The following is a 25,140-nucleotide window of genomic DNA, read 5'->3' as shown; positions in this document are numbered from 1 at the left end:
CAGTTCTTACTGGGAAGCCTGGGACAGGAGCCGGGAGAGAAGGGCAAACTATAAGTATGTAGATCTCCAGAGATGCTCAAGAAGGAACAAAGTCAAAATTCCTGGTGCTGACGTCTCAGGTCTTGCCCAGAGGCAGGGAGAGGCAACACCTAGCTTAAGACAGTCAGTGACCCATCCAGACTCAAAAGCTTTGAGGAGTCTCTCTTCACCCCCATCGAGGGTCAGCTAAGTAAACCTTTGCAAATCCTCCCCAGCTCAGCAAGTTTCCCAAAGCAGTTAGAGTCTAGGTGTACTAGCACTGGGTCACCACGCAGGGGTCTGTAAGGCCCAAGTGCCTGGAAATTGTGCCCCAAAGGCAAGGCAGCCTGCCTAGCTGTGCTTAGGGTTGCCCTTGAAGTGATATCACAAAGACTGCTGTCTGCCACCGAGACTCCTGCCCTCCTCTCCGACACATCCCACACAGCCTGGCCTTTCCTTCAGCTTTACAAAAGTAATGCAGCGACTGTTGTAAGAAACAGATGCAGCCAACTTCGACTGGGCCTGAACAGTTCCCTCTCCCTCTCAAAAATCCAGATTCTAACAATATTCAAGACAGAAAGTATCCAAGGGTTTCTCTTTCTCTGATGGTATAGTTAAAGTAACCAGACACATGGGTTTTGCTAAATTCTTTTATTTTTGTTTAAATTTTCACTTCAATTTTAATTCTTGAAGAACAGCCTCGACAACATATATCGCACTCATTGTAAGAAGCAAAGGGTTATATCAAAAATTATTAGTATAGAATCACAGGAAATCTGGTTTGGAACCAGAAAAAAATACAAAACAGATATAGATACATAGACACAGGACATTTTTTATAATTATTTGGAAAATGTTATTTTCCCCTAATCTTGTTCCTTTTTTCTTTATGTGCATACGATGTTTAAATTTTACAAAAAATGAAAATAAAGACTAGTATTTTACAAAATGAATAACAATGTTCAGTGTGTGTGTTTCTACATAGAATTCAGTCCGCTCCCATATGAGTTGTTTTCTGTACAGAATATATCCACATCCATCCACAATAAATCCTGGAAGGTCCATTAGAATCCTTCGATTTTATTAAATTTCTCAAGGTCCTCTCTCCGAAAAATTTGTTGCCATTTTCTCACCAGACATGAGGTCCTTTTTCTTTTTCCTTTCCAATATACTTACATAATAGATCAGACCCTAAATAAGTCTCTTTTCCTCCTAGTTCGCAGCTTAGGCTGCCTTGCTGCAGAGTTGGTTGCCCTTGTCCCCAGCCTCCTCCCCTCTGTCTGGCCTGTCTGGTCCATCCTACCAGCATCCCAAGGCTTTGGAGTCCTTGGTCTGGGTGAGTCCTCTTAGTCTCTAGGGGGTGGGGGCCAGGAGCAGGTGGAAATGCCCAGAGTCTAGGAACACTGGATGGACATGTAAGGCCAGTTGAAACTGCTCCCAGACAGCAGCATATCCCGGATGAGAGTTTCGATGGGGGTTTTACCTACCAAGCGGACGAAGAAGAGCTGCTCGATGACAGAGGAGGACACTGTACGAAGAGAGGGCAATCGCAGCAGCAGTTTGCCAAAGCGACTGGGCTGGTTGGGATACTGGCTCCTCACATATTCCTCCAGTGCACACTGCGATTTCTCCTGCAGGCTTTCGATGTGGGCAGCATCCGACAAGCCACAAGCGTCTGCCAGAGCAGCCACAGGAGGGAGAGACAGGGAAAGGGGGACAGACGATTAGGTTAGTGAGCAGTAAAGGCACACAGCCATTAATGTTTTGAGGAGAAAAGGAAAAAGAAATAGGAGAAAAAGAAAAGCGGTCCTTTCTTCTATGCAAAGATGCTCCTTTCTAGGCTATACTCTTTCCCATCCACCACACAAATAAAAGTCAAGAGCCTCCCCATGCCTAGGAAGCGGGAAAGAGACACACATGCACACGGAAGCACAACCTTGCCATCCCTTTGTTTTTGCTCTTTCACCTTTGGATTAAATAATGCAGAATGGTGAATCCATGTTTGCTGTGCATAGCAACCTGTTCTCGCCTGTAGAGGAAAACCTTTCTGGTTGTGCTCATTAAAAAAAAAAAGGCATTTGTCCCTTTCCCTCTGGATTTTGGGCTCTTGGAACCCCGGAAGAAATATGCAGACTTGGATGCAGTTTTAGGAGGCTTCTTGGAGTCTCCTCTCAAACCCAAATGACCCCAACCAGCAAGCTCAAGGAGAACCTAGATTGTGTAGTGAATACACATGGCGGGGGGGGGGGGGGGTAAGGGATCACAAGCTGTCAGAACTGAGAATCAGATCAAGTCCATGCTATAGCAATACAGGATTTGAGATCATCTATATATGCAAGCAAGGACTCGGCAACAAATCCTCAGTGAGGGTGGACACTCTTATCTGTTCCTTAGGTCAAGTAAATGAAAATTGGTCGCATCTCTGCAAGCTATATAATTACCAGAAGAAATATGGCTCAGTTACTCCAGGCTGCAAAAAAGAAACATCTACAGTGATCAGTCACAATGTTATGCTAGAGGCAGCTGATACTCTGTCTCAGAACTGGGGGAGTGGAGGATTAAGGATGGCTTTGCAGGAGAGCTAGGTTTCCCGTAGCAGGACTAAAGGAGATGGGACAAGGCACTTCATACAATGATGGCAACCAGAAACCTTTATGCTTCTTTCAAACCAACTAAAACTCTTTTAGGTCCAGACAGCAGATTATCCCTATATCCGCTAACCAGGGCCAAGCAAAGGGAGAGGAACATGGAATCAGGGAAACAGAGTGAAGCTTCTCCACTACTCCTTATGTTATTTCTTAATATTAATAACACATATTTTAAAATCAGGAAGATCACAGAGGAACCCTTAGTCAGTCAGGAGGTTGACTAAGGATCAAAGATGGAGTTTGCTAAAATATAGATTTAGGAAGGAATTTACGTATGACCATACTTGTAAAAGGACACTTTGTAATGGGGAAGTGTGACCCCAAGAAAACAACTTATTCAAATCCAAATCTGTGTCGACTGTTTCCATGCTGTGTATCCTTACAGTTCAAGAGCTGGAGTCACAAAGCCCTCTTCCCCCTTCATCTACAAGGGTAAGTCCTCAAGCAAAGATACAAATAAAACCACTGAGAACTCAAGAACTTCTGAGGCAAGCCTCCTCTAACCTTGGGTCCATACTGGGTTCCTCTCAGATGGCTAACTACTCCATCCAGCTGATGCAGTACATCCACACTGGCCTGAGTTGGGAAGCCAGGGAGATTATTACGGTCAGCATGGCCAGGAGAGGAACACATTGGGATTTCACTGCTTAGCGTGGGGACTCTGAGATCTGCCCGTGGACCTGCTTTCTAGAAAAGCCTTGCTAAAACAGACTTGTATTTACATAGATCTTGCATTACATACATTTTCTGTCCCTCGTACCATGTGATAGTCACAGCCACAGACAACACAACAGGAGAAAGATCCATTAACATCCCAACAGATTTTCCCTTAAAGATCCATATGACATGCCCTCAGGTGAGTAAAACATCACAGTCCCTAAAGTGCAAGGTCTTTTCCTCACTCATGTATAGGTGACTCTAAGGAGAAGCCTGGACAGGTATACTAGGGACCTGCACTACTGCTTCCACCTTTAAGACGGAATTCCTATTTCTAGGTCTGTCTTTCATCCACCTAGTCCTAGTTCTGGCCCGGCTTCACACACTGAGTATTGGTTCACCCTGCAGCAGAATTCTCTCATCTGTGGACAGGCAGTGTGAGTGCTTGAATCAATTGGTGGGTTGTGGTGGCACAGAGAGGTGAGCAAAGGCTGTAATTTAGTACATATTTGCACCTGATGAATTATATTACAGATAAGAAAAGGAGACAGACTATACAAAATCCACGTCTCACTTTTTATATGGTAGTGTCAATGTGGGAACCTTCAATATTTCTTCTACAGTATATGGAAAAGAAATTATGTAAATAAATAACCATTACTGCTCAGGCCCTCCCGGCTTAGCCTTTGTAGTGCAGAGAATGTATTTCATGTTGTGCATTCAGAAGAGTTTAGTGTTCAGGAAATATAGATGTAATCAGCTGCCATAACTAGAAATCAAAGTTATTATTGTGCTGAAAATGGATTTATTGTATTTATGTTAACTAGATGGCTCTTTTCAGAGTCAGTCTCATTTATTTGAAGGAATATTTAGGTATATGAATTAAAGAATTTTCTTAAAAGCAAGTTCAGGTCATGACCTAGTCTTTGGATGCTGTCCAGAATATTAAGGATTAAACATACCATCCGGAGGCCAAATGTGAAAACCACCACAGGGGACCCCCATGCCAGCTTCAAATACTTAGCCAGAACAAGCCACATTGGACAATATGTCTAAAACTGTCTTTTCCATCATTCAAAGTTTGCTTAAAAGTTGGATGACTTTTGAGAAGGCTTCCCATGAATTCCCTTCTTCCCATGAATTCCCTTCTGGCTAGCAATCAAAACAAGTTTAGTCAAGAGTGGAAATGTGCTGTATGGAAGGAAGGTGGGTAAATTACTCCTGACAGTTCTCTTTCCATGCTTAGATATTCTGCCCGTGATTTCCCAGCAAAATAATGTTATTGTTCACTACTCAGCACCCCTTGCACCTGGAAAACATGGCTCAAAATACTTCTTTGGATTTTTTGAAAAAGAACTTCTCACAGGAATGCCTTAGGATGGAAAGTTTAAAAGTGAAGCTTGCATAATTCTGCAACATTCCCTGAAGCCGGCACAATCCTAGATCTCTTCCTGGGAACACGTACCAGATCAGCAAAGTCGAGGGGATTCAAAGAGCTTCAAGGACTTCAGGGAAAGGGAAGAGAGACCTTTCCTGAGAAAACCCCTGTCCAGCTAGCTCCAAGTCACACTTCTGCTTTAAGACACTTAACTGGGTGAGATTTTGAAACCCTAGTTTTTCGTCCCTGGCTCCCTTCCTGATGGATTTGGCTAAAGCCATGGGTAGGAGAATGCCAGCAAGGCCTAGGCCTGCCAGAGTCAAAGGATCCTGGTCGCTGCTTCCCAGGCTCTTTGTCACTTTTGAAAAACACATTTCCATCAAGGAGACTTATTAAGATAAAATGCATTCAAACACCGAGAACCAGTTCAATAAATCTTCCATTTGTTTTAAGTTTGCACTTCATCCCCTTGCAAAGAATAACCCCACTCTCACTAGCAGACCTGCATTTGCGCTGAAAGTAAAGGGGGTGGGGGGAGCAGCCCAAGTCCAAGACTCTGGCCACCTTGCATACAAATGAGCTGTTCTTGTCTAAATAAATTATCTGCTTCTCTGATCGATATTAATACTACATTTGCTACATTACAATATTGTGCAAATTTAAGAGTCATTTTGATACAATGTAAATATGATTCTTCATGCATGGAAGTCAGGAAATATTGATATATTATCCGACAGCTTACTGTTCAACAAGGCCTTGTTTGGGAAAGATATTTTTGCCATCTCTGCTCAAGGATGGTTTTAATTTGGCTTTGGAGGGCTTGGCTCTAGGATAGATTTATTAGAATGGTTTAACTCTTCTCCTAATGGAGAGATTAAATTAAAAACAATAGTGCCAAGAGCAGTGTCTAAAACTGCAGCTAACCTTCCTCACAGTGGGCAGGGCCCAAGGCCCATCTAAGCTGCTCTGCTCCCACCACAGCCCTTGCGGGCTTTGTTTGTGTTTCCTTCCGCTGTTACCTGCGGTCCCTGGTGTTTATATGTTTCCCTCTTGCAGGTTCCAATAATAAAAGGCGGGTAGTATTCTCACGTACTCAGACCAGAGCCCTTCAAAGGCAACGTTAATTCACTTTCCTGGAAGTTAATTTGAACCATCTATCATAAGAGAGATTGTTAACAAGCCTGCTACCACCGCCTACACTTAATTTGATATTTTTAAGGCATCATTTAAAATTTCCAATGTTCTTGTGTTTTGCATAGCTATGAAATTTATCTCCCGGCCCGGAATCCTCTCATGCTTGCGGGCTTTACAGTATTGCTTTTGTTTTTTATCTTTCTTGTTTAGATAGAATCCGTTTTTTATGACCCTCAATAACCCCAGCAACTGCAAACATGAATGGTTTCCGATAAGGGAAAATCAGGCAGCAATAAAGCGGGATTATTTATGATTTATTTGTGGTATTCTTCTCTTTCCGCCTCTGTCTGTGTCTCACTGTCGGGAAACTCATCCAAGGAGAGAGCCACACAGAGTAGGAAGCCACCTTCCCACGTTCTCTTCCTTCTGTAGCGTTCCTCCCCCAGAAAGACTGAGCTCTGGCACACCACACACACACACACACACACACACACACACACACACACACACACACACACACACACACACACACACGGAGCCACTATCCTCAGAGTATTGCCTCTCCCCTCCCCAGACCGTTGCCTCGGTCGAAGGCGCGCGGGGGTCTAGGTCGTCAGGCCAGGCCGCCGCCGGCCTCACCGGAGCTCCTCCGCTCCAGCACCGCTAAGCTCCCAAGATGGCAGCGGCGCGGTCCGCGACAACCACGGACTGGGGCTGCAGATCCTGGGCAGGCCTAAGGTGGGGTGAGGGCCGAGCCTCACAGCGGCAGGGGCTGCGCGGGAGATGCGGAAAGCTAGGCTCCCGCCGCACGGTGCCTGCGCCAGCTCCCGGCACAGCCTGCCCTCCCCCGCGACCGCATCCTCACCTGACGTGAACAGCACGATGGCTTTGAGGCAGCTGTACTCGGCAGAGTCGACGTGCAGAGCCTTGAGCTTCTCCACCTGTTCCTGAAAGATGCGGATGTGGTCCATGAAGGCCACGACGCGGTCCGCGGACATGGGCGAGGCGTGGAGGCCGGCAGCAGCCAGCAGCGGCGCCACGTGCAGGGGCATGGAGCACTGGGCCGCGTTGAGCACGAACAGCTCGCTCCAGGTGAGGCGTAGCAGAGACACCTGGTCGGTGATCTGCAGATCCGGGAAGAAGGGGATGTTGCGGGCCCACTCGACGGCGCTGAAGAGGAGGCGCGCGGCCAGCTCGCAGATGTTCTCGATGCCCATGATGTTGTTGGGCTGCATGCACTGGCTGCCATAACGAGACGTGGGGTAGGGCTCTGCGCGCAGCAGCAGCGAGATGTAGCCGGACAGGTAGCAGTGGCCATTGAGGGGGTCCCCGTTTGTGAGTGCGTACTGGCCTGGATTGGGCTGGGTTGGAGGCATTCTTCCTCGCTGAACCGCTGACAAAAAGAAAGAGAGAAAAGAGGCAATGTGCATCCAGGGGGCTTGTGAACATTGCCGAGCCGCAACGCGCACCCAACGCAATGCAGTTCTTTCCCGCAGTCATAGCTCTAGGAGCATCTTCTCCTGCTGGCTCTCTCTCACAGACCGTATTTCCAGGAGCTCTCGATGAAGCCCTCTACCTTCACCGGCTCGGTGTGTTCATCCATAGCCTGCACCCCTGGCTTCTTCAGCCACGGAAGAACTAGGCCTGACTTCAAGGCCCTTAGCTCTGCTCGGCCAAGAAAGTAACACCCAACCCCCCAGCTACTAAGAAGCAACACACAGATAAATGAAAATCCATGTATCCTTCCACAATAATACAAATCGAGGTTTTAAAAAAAGTGAAGCCTGAAAAAGGCTATAGTACCAGGCACAAGCCTTACTGCACTCTTCTCTTGCAAAGCAGCGGCGTTCAGTGCATAAAATGTTCCCATAATCGCTAAAGTGCTACAGAATTACCTTTAAAAAGAGATGCAAGTTACATATCTTACTGACCATTTACAACTTTTGACCAGAGAGTAAGCACTCCCCACACCCTCTCCCATTTCCCCCTTCTGCTTGCCCCATACAAAGCTCTCCCTATTAAAAGCAACAGAAATTTGAAATATTTCAAGAAAAAGTTGAACTTACAGTAGCCAAACATTATTGAAAAAAGTAGGAAATATAATTAATGTCTGTCTGTCCTGCGCGGTGCCACTGCAACCTGCAGCCAGCTTTTGCCCAGTGAATGCACGAGCTTGCAACTGCAAAAACACTGGATTCATTAACCATCTGAATGCAAAACGTAAGCATGCTTTGAGTTCTTAAAGCTGACCAAAGGGTTTTTTTTTTTTTTAAATGTGTATGTTTTACTTCGACAGTGCCAGCATTTTAAACCGCCATGTAAACAAAGCCAACTTGAGGGAAAGTTAGGGCTTCTGAACTCTCCCTCCCACCCCACAACAAATTAGTAGAGATGGTCCATGTCCACAGAGCTCTCCTATTTCAGGTTGGGCACTGTTGCCTTTGGTTCTAATTCCAAGGAGAGTTCCAGTGCAATTTAACGTTCTTGAAACACAATGGTTAGAATACTTTTTCTAATTATAGTTTTGAACTTGGCAGTTATTTTTCAATTAAATGAGAGCACAATTCAAAGTTGTTTTTCTTCCCAGATGCCTATAGAATCTCCCTGGAGCTAGAAATGAAGTCGTCATATTTGCCTTCTCCTTGAGATCTGAAGGAATTCAATTTCTTTCCTTGTGACATATAAAATATAATTTTGAAGTCAATTACAAGAAGAAGTAATCTACATCCTGCAAAATTGACTGGTTCACTAATTTGACTGTAAGATATCCTTAATGATTGTCAGGAGATAAACTTTAACTATAAACCGCTAAATACATTTGTAAGAAAAGTGCTCCATCTCAAGCCATATGAACATGAAGCATATCCAAATTCAACATCAAAAGTTGTGTTTAATAAAAAAACAAAAACCCATACAGCACATCTACTAAATGATGCAGAAAAGCCCATGCCAGCTGCAGCCTATGCATTATAGCCAAATCAGAAGGATCGGTAAATGCCGTTGTAAATTGTAATTTGTATGCAGTATTTAAGCAGAGGGTGGAGTTTGATGAAGAAATAAAACGAGTATCAAGCTCTAAAAATGACAATACTATGAAGACAGGGTTCAGTCACAAACTTTCCTTTCAAAGTCGAGGGGTGAAAACAAGGCCACAGCTCGGGAGGAGGCGGCCCCAGATCCCAGAAGAGGAGAGGGAACCAGTGAACAGGCCAGAAGCTCCCCTCCCCCTAATTAGACCTACAAGTGCAATAAATCTCACTCCTCTTTTTCCAAGCTAAGCTTCCTAAAGGATGATGGCAGCAATGAATCTATGGTTCAGGGTCCTCCAGCCCCAGTCCTCTCCCATTGTACATAAAAGGTACAGGAAGGTGGAGGGAAAAGTGAAATGAAGGAAAAGACAAAAACAACCAACACGGAGACAGTTTTCTGCGAGGAATAAGCACCCCTGCCCAAGTTCATGCCAACACAGCCCCAAGCATCCTCACACACAGGCGGGAGCGAGACACACACGGAGCACATCCAACAGAGGAAGGGAGGGGATTTTTAAACCACAGCTCACGATCCCAGGGACACAATCCTGAGCAGGCAGCGGGAGGGGTGGAGGAGCCGGGGAGAGGAGCGCAGGCCGGGAGGGGGAGGCAGCGGCAGCGAGCTGGAAGGGGGGGGGACGTTGGGGGAGGAAAGCAGCCAGGATTGGGAAGCCCGGACCGGCTGGGACCACAGGAGCCCCATCCCCACAGCCACAACCACCCGGGTGAGGGAGAAAGAAAGAGCAGGGAGGCGGGCGAAGCGCAGGGAGAGAAGCAGAGAAGAAATATTCACCTTCCCGCCTCATGCCCACTTTGAGGCACTTCTTGAGGCGGCAGTATTGGCACTGGTTGCGGTGGTGCTGGTCGATGGGACAGTTCCTGTTGGCACGGCATGTGTAAGTTAAGTTCCTGCGGACGCTCCTCTTGAAGAAACTTTTGCAGCCCTCGCAGGTGAATTGGCCGTAGTGCTTGCCGCTCGACTTGTCCCCGCACACCACGCACTCGATGTGCTGCTGGCTCTGGCCCGAACCGGGCGGGCCCTGGCCCTTGTCCCCCGCCGTGCCGGGGGTGGCGGGCGCTCCGGGCTGGCCCGGGGTCTGCGGCGTGTGCGGCGCGCCGGAGCCCGCCTGCTGCTGCTCGCCGCCGCCGCCGCCGCGGGCTGCCTGCGCTGCGGGGTTGGGGCCGCCGGGGTTGCCCCCGGCCACGTCGTCCTGCGGATCTCGCCAGCTGCTAACTACCATTGCCATATCTTTGGGCCCGGGGAGCGCTGGGGGGAGCCGAGCTGCTCGCCGAGGGCCGCGGGGCGCGCGGGAGCGCTGGGAAGGGAAGGGGAAGGGGAAGGGGGGAGGGGGAGGGGGCGGGGGGCCCACCGGGCGCCCCGGGGTCGCCGGAGCCGAGCCCGAGCCGGGCACCGGCCTCTGCCTGTGCCGCCGCCGCTGCCGCCGCCGTTACTGCCTCTGCCGCCCCGCTGCTGCTGCGCGCCCGCCCGCCCTGCTGGCGTTTTGTTGTGGTTCCTGCTGTTTTCTTTCTCTCTTTTTGCAGCCCCCCCAGGCTCTCAGGCTCCCCCCCCAACACCCCTGCTCCCCTCGCCCGCTCCCCCCGCGCTCCGTTCCTGGGGGGGCCGCGCTCTTTCTCCCCCCTCCCCACCCCCCGGCGAGCGAGCTCCCTTCTCTCGCTTTTTTCTTCTTCCCCAAGTTGCAAAATCAGAAATGGCACAGGCGGCAGCCGGGAGCGGCGCGGGGCGCAGCGCCGGGGGCGGCGGGCATGGGCCACGGCGCGCGCACACACTCGCCCTCCGCCTCGCCCGCACCCCCGCGCACACACACACTCACACACACTCGCTCACCCGCGCCGGGCGCCCGCCCGCCCGCCGGCCGCTCGGGCTACGCGCAGCGCGCGGGCTGAGCCGACATAGAGGAAGCGGCGAGGGCGGCGGCGGCGGCGGCTGCAGAGGAGGAGGTCGCGGCTGCAGGCGCCGCTGGAGGAGCCGCCTCGGCTGCTGCTGCGATCGCCGCTGGAGGAGCTGGGGCCCGGGCCGGAGTCCGAGCTGGAGTAGGGGCCGCAGCCCGAGTGAGAGCCGAGGCCGGGGCTGCCCGCACCGCCGCCGCTGTCCCGGCGGGAGCCCTCGCCCGGCTTCAAGAGTGCCGGGAGCTGGGAGAGCCGAGCAGGATGCGGGGCGAAGATGCAGGCGACGATCAGGGAGCTCGGGTGTCGGGGGGCCAGGTCCAGGGCCGGACGCAGCCAGCCATTCAGGAAGGCAGCGCTGGAGAGCGGGAGGCAGCCGGCAAGGAAGATCACACACTTTGCTCTTTTTGTTGTGCGGGTGGCGCCGGGTTCTCTCTGCCTTCTTCTTTCGGGAGGAGACGGAAGGGGGAGAAAAATACGAGATAATTCACGCCGGCGACGAATTCACAGCGAAATAGGAAAAAAATAAAAATCAGAAGAAAATATTTGAGAAAAAAACGAAAGAAAGAAAGCGAGAGAGACATCCAAAGTAGGTCGAATAAATAATCCTCTTCTTTTCCTCTTTCTTGCTTCTTCTGCTTCTTCTGCTATAACACACAGAGCTAGTTAAAAAAACCCTGGAGATCGCCCAAAAATGTTCTTTTTTTAGTATTTTAAATAAGTGCTCTTCAGCCGGGAACCAACACCCTCCCTCCAAAAAAAATCATATATGTATAAAATAACGATAAGAAGAATACGCAGGGGGTGCCTCCTCCTTTTTTTCAAGTTTAGTCTCTCTTTTGCAGGCAAGGAGTGAAAGAGAGAAGGAGGAGGGAGAGAAAGAGAAAGGGGGACAACTAGTAGACTATGTAAGAAAAAGAAAGGGGAGAGACGGAGCAAGAGGAGAGTGGGTGAGAGAGAGAGAGAGAGAGAGAGAGAGAGAGAGAGAGAGAGAGAGAGAGAGAGAGAGAGGGAGGAGGGAGAGAGGGGCCAAAGAGAGGAGAGAGAGGAGAGGAGAGGAGAGGAGAGGAGAGGAGAGGAGAGGAGAGGAGAGGAGAGGAGAGGTGGAGAGGAGAGGAGAGGAGGAGAAGGACCAAAAAATTGAAGGCGTTTAAACGGGAGGACACTCAGAGCAATGTTTCCGAAAGGGGGATCTGCGCGAATGTCTGTATATAGTGAACTTTGACACTACTATTGAAACTGACACGTTTCTATGGAGATCGCTGCCTTATATGGAGCTCGTGTCAAGGAGCCAAGAGAAGGGCTGCTGGCAACTGATAATCAAAGGCGACTGACTGGTCAGAGCCCTGAATGGGGGGGAGAGAAAATGGGAGGCTAAGGTTAGCCAAGCCTCCTGCACGCCATTGGTTGGAAATCCCTTACCCCTCCCCCCTTAGCTACCTACAGTAAGGGGTATCGAGGGGAGGAGGAGAGAAAGTGAGGGAGGGGGGTGTGCTTCTGACAAGCACAATTTACATTGAGATCGCCCTGCGCTGCTATTTACTCTGAGACCTGATTAGTATGGGTCGTGTATGGTCACACACACACACACACACACACACACACACACACACACACACACACCAGAGGGGGAAGGGATGATGAGGGAGAGAATGCGTTGCTATGGGAAAAAAAACGAGAATGAGAAAGAAATTATTTTATATCTTCTGAAAACTTTTTAAAATAAGATTTTATGAGCGTCACTGAAAACGTTAGAAAAATTAATGAGAATGAAACCACCATTTTAATGATTTGTGAAATATAATGGGTCTAGAGTCTTCGTTCACATTCAACATAATCCTAGTCTGGATCCTGCTAATTTGATATTATTAAAAAGTCTCCTCATTTAAAAAATTTGTAGTATATCATAGTTTTGGAGGCGTAATTACTACAAAGCTCTCTCAAAACTGCAGTTACTGCCACAAATTCGATCCGAATCGATGGTTCCTATTCATCCCAAATATGATCTTAAAATAAACTTTCCAATCAATCCTGTTTTTTCTTCTTCATCATTTTTATCCCCAGGACGCTCCAACTCTAAATAGTGTTTCAATAATTATTAATAAAGCATTAGTTAGTCCTCATATTGTCGTGGGGCGGCTGTTAGTGCTGACAACTCAGACTCACAGGAAAAGAGCAAAGGAACAGAAGACGGGGAAGAGAGAGAGGGTGGGGGGGGACAAGAAAGGGTAAGAAGAGAAGGAGGAGGGGGAGCAGGAGGAGGAGGAGGAGGAGAAAAAGGAGAAAGAGGAGGAAGAGGAAGGAATCAGAGTTGTGTGTGTGTGTGTGTGTGCGTGTGTGGTGTATGTTTGGGGGGGCTGTTGAGACCCCATTTCCAAAGGTGATTGGTTGCAGAAGGAGGGGCAGGCGGGAGGAGCGGGTCCCGCCGTGGGACTTGCAGGAATCGCTAGGTCCGGCTGCCACCTAGCGGACGGGAGCTGGCTCCCAGGCGGCAAGCAACCGAGTCCCTCCTCCCCTCCCTACAGGCAGCCAGTGTCTTTTCTCCAAAGGAAGACAGCACTTTGAAAATTCTTTCAATGGATTTTTTTTTCCTTGAAAGATCGTACTGGGAGAAAACGAAAACGATACTTCTATTAGTTACATAGTCTCCAATCCCTCACTAGCACCCCCCAGGTTTTAAGATCGCTCTCCTAGGCAGGCTCAGGCGGGCGCAGAACAGCGGTGACAAAGCCGCGGCTGCCACCGCCCGGAGTGGGAGTCCCTCTTGCCAGCCCACCCCTTGACTCGTGAGAGCGTAAAAGTTTGTCTCTGCTCAAGCGTTCTGAGCGCCCCCAGGTAAAGGTGGAAGTAATGGCCAAGCTGTATTGAAGAGGTAGGGTTTCGTTTTTAATATTGGATCCCATTTTAAATCTCACTATGTGTGTGTGGGGGGGGGGGGGCGGCGGGAGGTGGAAGGCGCTGCGTGTTTGCGGTACGCTTTACGGGGATCGTGGTCTCTGGAATCTACCGTTTAGTGGCCATTTTTTTTCAAAGAGCAGAATAAAGACTTATGTGTGCCCCACAGCTCTTCTATCTCTAATAATGGAGACTGCACTCTGTGTGCTGCGGCCCATTGTATGCAGCTGATGGAGAGGCGGACAGGGGGTGACAGGGGCTCCTGGCCTTAGCCCCTCAGCCCTAATATTCATGTTCAAGTCTCCCGGTAAATTAAAAGGCGAAATTGATATGATTAAAAATACCCCCCCCCAAGATAAAAAAGAAGAAGAAAGGAAGAGGGAGAAAGAGTAGAGAGCGCTGTTTATATAAAAATTCTAAAATTTACTCCCCAAATAATCAGAGACTGAGTCATGAGCAGCTGAACGGAGCAGAGAAAGGGAGTCTGTGTGTGTGTGTGTGTGTGTGTGTGTGTGTTGGGGGGGGGTTGAGAATCGCAAAAGAGTGGGAGAGGAAGCAAAAAGCAAGCGTCTGGGAACTGGAGGCCTGCTGGATGCCGGGTCCCCTAGTCCAGCCGTCCTAGGACTCTGAACTGTACACTGTGGGCACCGGAAGCGAGACTCGGCAACTACCCAGGCGAGTAACGCAACGATAATCGTTTCTTTGGAACTTGGGGGTCTGTAACCTTCAATAGCGCGGTCGGGTCGTAAGGCAATCTTCACTCGACCTCCGCAGCGTAGTCAAGGCGGCCAAGGTGGGACCGGGAGAACTTTTGCTTGGGCCTGCTCAGAAGCTACTCTCGCCCTTCCTTTCCGCTGCACTTCCTTGGAGGTGAGGATCCCTGCCAAATCCAAATTCAAAGCAGGTCCCCCCCCCCCCCACTAGCCTCTCCCACCGGGGGTGGGAAGGGCTGCGTGGGCAGGGGACCCGAGACTGCGTCTAGTTTCGAACCCGCGTGGCCAGCCTGCAGCGTGCGAGGCGGGAGCTGCGGTGGAGTCGGCTGGCCCGGGCACCTGTGCTAGCCGCGCTCAGCCTCCCGCCCACGGTCTGCGCGAGTAAAGTAAAGCAATCGATGGCTGCCCGTTTGATGTGGGCGATTGTGTCAGCGGATTAAAGGGGACATCAGCGGTTCTCCCAAGCAGAGAACCAGCGGCGGCCGCGGGAGAGCAGCGAGGTTGTAAAGCTAGACTCCGCACGCGGAGCCAGGCGGCTTGGGGGCGGGGAGGGGCTCGCCTCCCAGGAGTGAGGACCGAGGTTGAGAGTGTGAAAGGAAGAGCTTCAATTAAAACCAACAGGAGCGCTCCCTCTATCCCCCACCTTCGCCCGGCAGGGGCGCGCATTTGCGTCAGAGGGCGCGCAGGGCGGGCTCGCCGGGCGGGGGTGGGGGTGGGGAGCTGACATTCGGTACCGCGTCCCGGGGCTGGGGGCTGGGTGGGCTCTTGAATGAATCAGCCCTGCTTAGAAGGGCTAGTGGGGGGTCAACAAAGCTCAAGGACTAGCAGAGACTCACTAGGAGAGACGTCGCCCACCGATCCTTACTGTGGGCCTTTTCTTCCCGCGTTCCCTCTCTGCCCCAAGCTTCCAAATTCGCCAAAAGCCCTCTGGGACCCTGAGTGACTCCCACTTCCCCCTCAAGAGTGAAGGAAATCGGCCCCCTCAGGCCTTAGGTGAAGCTACCAGCTCCTCTTGAATGAGGTCGCAATTCTCAGCCTTAGCTCTAGGAGTAGGCACCGGAGGCTGTTTGTTGGTGCCCATAGTAGGCAAAGTCTCAAGCTTTTGGAAAGGGGGAAATGCTTGCATTCTTTTGAGTCAAGTGTACCCAGTCTCTTGAGAGGAGTTAGCATCAAGCAGAGATTTTGAGGAGGGCCTTGACCACCCTTGGGACACAGTATAGTCCAGCAGCACGTAGGACTCAACGTCTCCAGTGTCTGTGCTCTTCGGATTAGACACACATCGGCCCAGTCCCACTTGTGCTCAGCTCACAGTACTGCCTCCACTAAAATGGCTTCCGTAGAGGCGCTGCTGGTCAGCCCAGGGTTTGGGAACTTTTGGCCTTGTTTCTTAAAGCCACCGTGGTTTGACAACAGTCTAACTTGCCACAGTCGCCCCTGGTCCTAGTATCTGTGGCTAAATAGGGCACCTCAGAAAAATGCTTATAGTTTTTCAAGGGCACCAGAGTCCTCAAACTGTGAAATTACACACACATACCCAGGTACGCTCAAATGCTGAAATGCTAGAATAGAAAGAGCAGTTGCGATTTCCATCGCTTCCCTCCCATTCTCTTTTTCAGCTTTCTTCCCCCTCTTTTCACCCACACTGTCAGCCCCACGCCAGCCAGCTCCCTGGAAAAGTTAAATTGAGTTTGAAAGTGATTGCTGGACAGGCACCCGTTGTGAACTTTGCCTCAGCACCCTAAGGGTCTTGCTAGTGTGGGGTCGAGGGCAGGGACATGGTGCTTAGCTTTCCCCAGGGTCACTCCCTCTGCTTAGACAAGTCTGGAGACTCTAAGGGCCTTGCAGGAAGGCCTCTAGAAGGCCTCATCCAGAGGGTTTTTTTTTTTGTAGCTTTTTTCTACTTTCCTAGAGACTATGGAGAACTGTCCAACAAACAGGGGCTCCAGTGCAATTCACCTAGATTAAATGAGAAGGTGTCCTCTGCTTGGGCAGGGAATTAAGCTGTGAATTTACTCCATTCCTTATGCTCTTCTAGCATGATGGTTGGGTCTTAGTCAGTTTGCCTTGATTTCCCAGCCAGCTTTCTGGTGAGTGCCAGGTAGAGGGGGAGGGATGCTGAGTCTGTGGCTACCTACACAGTGGGAACTGGTGTTCCAAGTTTCTGACTCCAAATGGCCCCTTTACCCCATTTACATAACTTCCATAGATTTTTTTACCAGGTAGTAAATAGGCCAACCTACTCTTCTCTAATCCTTTGGCTTCTTTCACACTGTCAGTTTGTTCTCTAGAAAGACACAGATCACACACATTTTAGGTTTCTGTTAAGTTACGCTGAAAAAAGAGAGCTTTGTAGAGACATTTCATAAATCTAGCCCAAGAGCCAATGAGACTGTCCAATGGCACATGTGTATAGAAACTTCTCCTGTCCACCATGTTCGTATCCTTAAGTCGTTAAAACAGTATTATTCTGTCTAGAGAAACCACAGGACAGAAGCAACCCTTTTACCAAGCTCATGTGGAGTGATGAACATGCTTGCAAACCCTTCGAGAGAGGTCAGTGCTTCTGATCCTGATGTAGGCCTTTCCCAAAGAGCTTGTTTTAAAGTTTCCAAATCAAGTTGTCTCCCTTGGCATGAGGCTAAAGTCAGGAAGAGCACAGTGGAAGAGACATGATATAAACATAACAGTGAATAGATCTTTTGGAGGGAAACAATGGGGAGAGGTACAGGAATGCCCAACCAATGTTTTAGGATTACTAAAGCTAAAATAATACGTAAATAAATTATGTTCCAGCTAGATCAGAAATCTACCCTCCCATTCCCAAGACTGACAGTAGTCTGCATTATAGCTGCCTATTGTAAAAAAAGTTATGCCTCTGTCAACATGAAGGCCAGGGTGACAAGTCCAGGCTAGGATTTGGGCTTCGGCTGATGTGAGGAAATGGATCTAGTAGCCCATAGGGTTCAATGAGCCTTGGAAATACTAGGCTTCCATATCCATTGTCACTCTGGTAGTCCAGGCATTTCTTCTTAGTCATCTTTGAGAAAAAAAAAAGGCTCAGAAATAAGTACTTTACCTTAGTAAGTTGTTTAGTGTTCTATCTCAAACCAAGACATTTATAAAACATATTTTGGGAAAGATGAGAGAGACATCCCAGTGTGCAGGGGGGTTCAGTTAGAGAGCCCAGGATTAAGAATTTTTGGGGTGGGGACAGCAAGAGGGTAAAGCAAGAGCTGACATTTAGATGCAAACCAAGAGGAAAATAGACAGTCTTTTCCAGAACATTGGTGAAGTCAGAGTCAAATATTTACCTTTTATAAAATCCAAGTATAGCCTAAGAAATACTGCAAGAAAGAAAGGAAGGAAGGAAGAAAGAAAGGTTGCCTTTTAATGTTACAATACACCTTCTTTTATTTTTAAATGCATGACTTGGCTGAAGAATAACTGCACGGCTAGTCTTTCCAGAGAAAATGGGTTGGTTTCAGTGAAAAGATGAAGTTTTGAAATGAGTTTGAAGGTTGTTAGACTATCCTGACAATACAATCGACTGTACTATATAATCATTTCCCTTAATAGTTACCTGTCAGAGCACCCCTTTCTCTCACTACAGGATTAGCTCATCAGAGGTAGAGCTGAGTTGGACATTTCACTAACTAAAGACGGCTTGAATATGTTTAAATCTCTAATTCCATTTTCTTCACTGACTATAATATAAACTAGTGATGGAGGAAAAGCCCAGCAAATCTAGTAACTGCATTCTTATTACAATTGTGTTTACCTACCAGAAAACTGATCAAAATAGGAAACCTAACAATTTCTTCCAAACTGTCAGTAGAAAGACATGTTTATTACAGTGGCTTACATGTTTGAGGGGGTAAAGGTTCAGGTAAAGTTTAAATAAAAAAGAATGAATACAGTACATCTCTGATACAAACCATACAGAACAGTAAATAATTATGTTCTATGAGAGGATATGTATATTTTATTTTCCCATGTCAGAGGTAGAAAATCCATGTAGCTCATCCACAGGAGGAGTTAATAAAGTATTCCAAATGCATGACCTAACAAAACTCAGGGTAGTTCTATGTTTTATTGTTAACCCCTTGCACAAAATCTTCTGAAGCTGAAAGGAGAAAGTAAAGGGCTTTTGTGTTAGTTGATCCTAGTCTATTCTAGGGCTCAGGTTGGTGTGAAAGGGATGAGGAGGTCACTTGAAATCTCCTTTTATCTACTCTTATTTTCTCTCTGGATCAGCAACTTTGAATAGACATCATCTAATCGCTCTTAATGGAAAGAAACTATGGGAGCAACAAAAATGCCTTTGCTCCAGAAGGGAATACATGCTTGCAGATAGCTAGCTGAGCTTGCACAGGGCTTCATCTCTGCACACATGAGCTTAGGGTGTTTGGGGGTTCTTTATGGATGTGTGTACATATCTCATACACTGCAGGGGCTGGGTGGATTCTGTTGCTCTTTGTGTACATTTTAATTTTCTATCACATCGGGTGATACTTTTAGCTGACTCTCCCTTAAGTTTGTTCTTGTCTTCAGTTTCTGGCCACATTTAAGCATTATACGAACACAAATAAGAACTCAAATGTTAGTCTGTTAGAAAAGACATCTTATTTCCTTTTTGTTTTCCACCAGAAGTTACCTGATAGAAGGGTCTCTTCTCAGAGTGTGGAGATGATATTACAGGTGGGACAGACTGGTAGCAAGCCTTTTACTTTCAATTTCTCTTGCTTCAAATTCAACTAGGCAAAACACAATAAATAAGTGGGAAAAAAGCTGAACATAAAGCTCATTAAACAGTTTCTTTCTTTATATTTATATTTTCAACTCCTTGAAGCTGATGATTGATTATAAATTATTTTAAAATTAGAATTATTTAGTAAAACTCAGGCTGAGTAAAACAGAACTGAATGCGTCTTCCTTTGGGTTTGCTACATTTACTTTAAAAAGAAATACGATTAGCTATCTAGAAAAGGACATGTGATTTCTAGGACTGAAAGCAACCGCAACTGGGCTTTCCCTCCCTAGGAAGCACCCCCCTCCATGTTCTTCTAAGCAGAATTCTAAGCCTGGGACACTGCTATAAATTCCTCTAGGGAAATACTCCGTTACCAGGGCTACAAGTTCTCATGTCAAACTGCCAGTCTCTGCTCCCTGATACAGATACCCTTGGCTGTAGATACTGGGAGCTCCAGCTGCCCTTCTCTGTCTATCAGCCCGCTGAGGTTGCAGCTCAGAAGTTAGATACTGGGTGGGGGCAGATTAATCTCTCTTTACCTCTTCTTTCCCTCCCAGGATTTGAACCCCAACTGATATATTTCCTGGGGTTTCCTGGGGAATAAGAGCACAGGGGCAACCCTGTCCACTAAAGATTAAATGAAGTAGAAGATTCTTAGCTGTGGGTACTTGGAAGCCGCTGGTAGGGCGTCAAACCAACATTTAACACATTGTTTCCACTCAATGTACATACATCCTGGGCCAATTGGGTTTAACTTTGGGAAAGAGGGAAGAAAAAGATCTAGAAAGAAAAAAACAGCGGAAAGGGAAACAACCAAGAAAAGAAAGTTAAAAGTTATGGATAAATCCCATTTTCAAGGGGTACATGGTTTTATGCTCAGAGCCGCAGCAGACAGAAACCAGGCATCTTGGCCTTTCTAGCTTTTTCTTTCCTGGAGTCCCGTTGGGAACTGGAGACTGCTTCCTCCAGATGCGAGCTCAGAGCTCTTCTTGGGTGGGTGTTATTTGATTCACATTTATCTCTTTGGGACAGTAGGGGTGGTCCTGGGGGGGGATGTGAGATGGGGCGTGATTTAGAACTCATTGTTTCCTTTGTATTTTGATTTAAAAATTTTAGTGGAGGTTTTGGTAGCACGAACTGCTTCCTCTGGTTACTGCTTAGCAGAAGAAACAATGATTTCCTCTGTAGGTATTCGGCCTGATGGACACTGACCTTGAAGCTCAGACCGGAAGGGGCACCCCCTCCTCACCTTGGTCCCAGAGCCACCCCGGCCCCCAAATATCATCTGTTTGCTCACACCTGCTTTTCTGGCTCCGGGGTGCAGTTCAGAGGGGGCAAAAGGCAAGTCCCTTTGTGGCAAAGACTTGTCCATGCAAATTTAACGCTGAATAAATTAACCTCAAACCAGCAAGTTGGAGTGTAGTAGTTTAGCAGACTAATTGCAGACAATGTAGCTGAAATGACTTTTCCAATTAGCTGCTGGTTGGAGTTTAGTTGGAGGAACTGTCAGCTCCAACGATGGGTAATTGCTTTATTGCTCACAAAACTATCATCTATTTAGAACATATGTGCTAATTACTCTAGATGGGCGTCGACAAAGAGACCATAAATCTAATAGCACTTTAAAAAGTCTACGGTGCTTGTAAGCAACCCCAGCCCCTTCACTTTCAGCCAGACCCAGGTTAGTGTGGTACGTGACTTTCTGGGAGGTACAGGTTGGACTGAAGGAGCCAACCAGGGTGCTGCGGTCAAATTGAGCAGAGAAGAGCAAGCGTTCCCTGCTCGCGGCTCAATGTGAAGGTAGTATATCACTGTCATCAAAACCAGACCGCTTTTTAACCTCACACTTTTAAAGGTTTTTTTCGTAAAAGATTAGTTTAGAAATCTTTTAATTGGATTATGTTGGGAAATTAATCTCCTTTAGCCTTGGCTTAATTTATTGTGGATAGTGTCACGAAGAAAACCCTGTGACTGAAGTAAGGGCCATGTCCCTTTGTTTCTTTCCTTAGCGCTCCAGGGTCTCCCAGCTGTGGGAGACAGTGGTGCCTCCAGGGCCTGGAGTGTGAAAGGGTGGGAAGACACATCTGGCTGGAAGGCCACAGGAGTCCCAAGTTAGTCTCCATTGTTTTAAGTGCACCTTTCTGCTCGGGATTCTGAGGCTCCAAACCCCCTGTCTCCACCGCACCGCGCCTTGATCCACAATGTGTTCTGGGTTTCTGGGGCCTGTTAGCTAGGAAAGAGATTGCAGAGGATGGAGAAGGAAGAAGGGCATGCGGTAGGAGTCGGCCAGCCACACTTAGTTTGCCCTCTCCCTCCCAACCTCCTCCTTCTGCATCTCCAGCTGAAAGCCGACTATGAACAGATACTCTCCACTTCACGGAGCAAAAAAACAAAAACAAAACAAACAAACAAAAAACCCCGCTCAGCTAGCTCTTGGCGTCGTCCACTCCACTCAACTCTGGAAGACACTTCTTATTGACCTGCACAGCACTTACACTACTTGAGATGGCCTAGGGTCCATTCCTAGCACCAGCACTTTGTTTTGGCTGTGACCTCCGGTTCAGCTTCTTCACTGCGCGCCGCGCCGAAAGCCGGGTTCGTCCTAGCTGGGGCGGGAGCGGGAAGCCGAGGTAGAGCCTGGCCGGCCGCGCCTCAGCGGGAGATAACAACATCTGCCTGAAACGGGATACCTACTTTTGCAGCTCAATTTAGCTCTTAATAGCAGTCCTCTGAGGTGTGCTTAATTGATGGGGATAAAGGCGTAATGACTTGACGGGGAGACGCCAATGATCCTTTAATATACTTTTAAAAGAACAACAGCCACCCCAAACACCCGCGGGTCCTCGCTCGGTCGGGTGTGTGTGGGAGGGGGAGAGGTGAAGCGCTGAGGCTGGAAAAGTGCGCTGGTGCTGTTCCTACCTGGAGGCACCTGTGAGTCCTGACTGTTAGGACCCACGCACTCGGGAGCTGACCCTGTGCTCAGGTCGGTCTGGCTCGGTGTTGTCTTGTAGTTGCTGGGAGGTAATTGAAGCCGAGTTAGCTAAGGCTGACTAGTGGCGGGGCTGACTGTCAGGGAGGAAGCCAAAGGCGGGAAGATGCTGTTTCTTGCTAGGCTCTGAATGACCTCACGCCTTCCGGGCCTCTTAGGCCAGGGTGACCTAGGGTCTAACGCCAGGGAAATGGTCGAGTGTGGGTGCTCTGCGGGACCTCGCAAAGTTCCGCTGTCCAGACAGCCTTAAATGGGCCCCAGGCGCTGGGACCGAGAAGCACGCGCCGTGTGAGTGCTTGCGCGCGCAAACAGCCCCCAAATGCAGAGCTGGGGCACAGCAGCCCTGAGCACGTGGCGGTATTTAGGCCGGGTGTGACAGAGCCCTGAGGCCGGGCACACAAGGAGTTACCTGCTCTGGGGGCAGGTTCCGAAGCCGGGTCAGAACAACCCCAGCTTCCTCTTAGGACCTCTGTTCATTGCCCTCTACGTAGCAGATTGCCTGTCTTTGGACTACTTTCCCTTTGCGTAGTTCCAGATGAATCACGAGGGTCAAAGGAATGTTTCCTAGGATACAGGACAGTGAGGGTCACATAAGCACTAAATAGAAATGGGGTAAAAAACTGTCTCCCCTTTTCTGTTTGCAAGGGGGAAACCTACCCAGGATATGGGCGACAATGTCTTTAGCTGTTTTTTGCAAATCTCTTGTCCACATCTTAGAGAGGTAACCTCACTGCTTCAGGGTTCTCTCCCTCTGGATGAGGAATGAGAAACAACTGAAATGACTTTTCAAAGTGATTGTTGTAAGAGATCCCAGGTGTTTAGGCTGCAGCCATTGTATACCTTAAGCACACATAACAGGGACCAAAGAATGCCAAGAAACTGATTTCCCCCAGACCCTCTTGTCTCCGGAGGGAGTACATGTTGCGGGACCAGCAAATCTTCGAGGTCAAGAATTTGAAGACCTCCAATTAAGAATCCTACCCCCAGGCGTGTGTTTTCTCAGAGTGGTCCGTCCTTCTGTGGTCGCTAACCAACCTCACCTAGAGTGGTTCCACCCACTAGAAAATCAAGGTCCATTGTAGCTTAGTGTTGAACTTCGGACCCCTCCGCAGCAGTATGGGCAGGATGGTGAGCTGCTTCCTAAGACCTGGTGCGGTCCTCAGGCTCTTGGGGTTAGGAATACGGCCCCAAGACTAAATTCATGCCCTGTCTCATAACTCCTGCTCCGATGGAACACTTCTCCCCCAAGACGAAATAGGGGGCGGGGCGGGCTCTCTCTGAAGAATTGCGTAGACCAGGGTATCCAGGGCTTTCGGGAAGGCCCAATGCTCTTTGGGAGGCCAAGGTCCTGACCTGCCTGCGGTGCATCCTAGTAAACTGGAGTGGTGAATCAGAACATCCTTGCTGCTGGCAAATCCAGACCCCTTCGGACCACAGACAAGGGCTCTTGCTCTCCTGTGTCTTCTTATCCCTAAAGGGCAGGCCTGGGGCGAATGATTTGGTCTGAGGATCAGGCTTTTCCAGCCCCAGCAGAAATGCAGACTCAAATGTCACTCTGCTAAGAGCTGCTTCCGCAAGAGAGATCCACATCCCGCCTTAGTCGTAGGGTTATCCACTGGCCCTGGGTGCCTGTGCGGCGCCCAGCAGGGCAGGGATCCACCCCTGCCAGAGAACAGCAGCATGCTAGGCCTCCGTGGCACTGAAGGCCACCAGCGGATGGATGAACCGGCACAGTGACAAAGACAGCCTGCTAAGAGGGATTCAGAAAGGAACCCAGCCAGGTGGGGGGGGGCGCACGCTCCCCAAACCCCGTGAGGGCGTCTGGGTCCTCACTGCCAGTTTGCAACTTCTTGGGTTATTACTGCTAAGCGCCCAGAAACAGGGCCCGAGGGAGTGTGAGCTGTCCCAGCCCAGTCCCATAGTATTCAAAGATCCGCCTTGTCTGAAACTGCTTTTGCGAGTCATTGCAGTTTCTGCAATTTGACTCTCTAGGGGCAGACAGCTTTTAGGTGGTGTGTGTGTGGTGGTGGTGGTGGTGGGGGGAGCTCGGTGTCAGCGCACGTTTGGAGAACCACAAAACATATTTTATCTTTTATTTTAAGGAAGATCCTGGGTTTAAGAAATTGGAGAGCTAGTGGAAGTTAACTGTAGCCTTTTTTCTTTTTTGTTTTTCTTTTTTAATATCACCTTCACGGCATGCCTTGGTACTATGTGGAGTTCAGGGGACAACTTTCAGTATTCCATTCTCCTTCCAAGGGGTTCGAACTCGGGTGGACAGGCTTGGTGGCAAATGGCTTTTTATCAGCTAAGACGTCTATCTCATGTGGTCCTTCTATACTTTAAGGCATTCATTTGCCAGTTAGGGTCAACACAGAAAAAACAAAAACAAAAAACAAGAAAACCCTGCAACGTAGTTCAAGAACTACCAGACCTTTACTGTGTTTCCAGTTACGGCTTTATAATCTCAGTTTAGGAAGATGGTCTGTAGGGCACACTAACACAGTGGATAGCATCCTTCTTCAGACCGGTATTGAGTGCAAAACACCACCACCTTCCAACTAACTGAAGTGCTTCAAGGATGATTGCAGGGGAAATGGAACTCCAGATGTTTCACTAGAGGGGCTGCAAGTGTGAGCAGGTAATACGGAGAGAGTGACATTGTTAACAAAAAACATCTAATTAACAATGACTTCATTTGAGTGGAAGGATGAAGAAGCCTTTTAAATCAATCCAGATTTACAGGCCTATGCACAGCCAATTTATGAATATGGAGCCCAACTGGGGTCTGTGTTCCTTCAAAGATGTCATCTCGGAGGCAATGGCAGAGGTGAAGTCATTTGGTTACACTGTGGAAACTTTTATAGTGCCTTCCTCGGGAATTTTATTCACTGCTTCTTCATTTTATTAGGAACAGACTGACTCCATCAACTGGGCTCTCCCTGTTTAGAGGCAAGACTGCTTGAAGCAATTAGGTTCACAATTAGCATGGCTTTACTGACCTCAGCAGCAGCACCCCTTCTTAGA

General features: G+C 48.6%; 2 protein-coding genes across 3 annotated transcripts in view; one reads left to right on the top strand and one right to left on the bottom strand.

Annotated features, from left to right (window-relative positions):
* Positions 1-654: 654 nt before the first annotated feature.
* Nr2f1 (nuclear receptor subfamily 2 group F member 1) lies at positions 655-10,589 on the bottom strand. Of its 2 annotated transcripts, none has more exons than XM_075976411.1 (3): positions 9,658-10,589; positions 6,701-7,228; positions 655-1,693 (listed from the first exon to the last, which is right to left on the bottom strand). In XM_075976411.1, the coding sequence occupies exons 1-3, from the start codon at positions 10,109-10,111 to the stop codon at positions 1,413-1,415; spliced, it is 1,263 nt and encodes a 420-aa protein (XP_075832526.1). In that variant the 5' UTR covers positions 10,112-10,589; the 3' UTR covers positions 655-1,412. The 2 variants fall into 2 exon arrangements, with proteins under 2 accessions (XP_075832526.1, XP_075832527.1); XM_075976412.1 differs by lacking the exon at positions 9,658-10,589 and adding an exon at positions 7,902-9,581.
* LOC142852063 (uncharacterized) overlaps positions 10,574-25,140 on the top strand; it is a 28,483-nt gene continuing 13,916 nt past the window's right edge. The window contains exon 1 of the mRNA XM_075976413.1: positions 10,574-11,358. Within this exon, the coding sequence (XP_075832528.1) occupies positions 10,574-11,287 (714 nt within the window). The 3' untranslated portion in view covers positions 11,288-11,358. The remainder of the gene's footprint in view (positions 11,359-25,140) is intronic.

The sequence above is a fragment of the Microtus pennsylvanicus genome, chromosome 6, assembly GCF_037038515.1.
Source record: "Microtus pennsylvanicus isolate mMicPen1 chromosome 6, mMicPen1.hap1, whole genome shotgun sequence".
Classification (NCBI taxonomy): Eukaryota; Metazoa; Chordata; class Mammalia; order Rodentia; family Cricetidae; genus Microtus; species Microtus pennsylvanicus.
Note: the sequence above shows the minus strand (reverse complement) of the source record. Positions and strands in the feature narration are given on the sequence as shown.

Excerpts from the sequence above, each read along its gene's own strand:
- Nr2f1 (XM_075976411.1), bottom strand. The coding sequence starts at position 10,111 with ATGGCAATGGTAGTTAGCAGCTGGCGAGATCCGCAGGACGACGTGGCC. Across the intron at positions 7,229-9,657 it reads AGTGGGCATGAGGCGGGAAG|CGGTTCAGCGAGGAAGAATG; the intron begins GTGAATATTTCT and ends TCTTTTTGTCAG. Across the intron at positions 1,694-6,700 it reads CATCGTGCTGTTCACGTCAG|ACGCTTGTGGCTTGTCGGAT; the intron begins GTGAGGATGCGG and ends CTGCTCTGGCAG.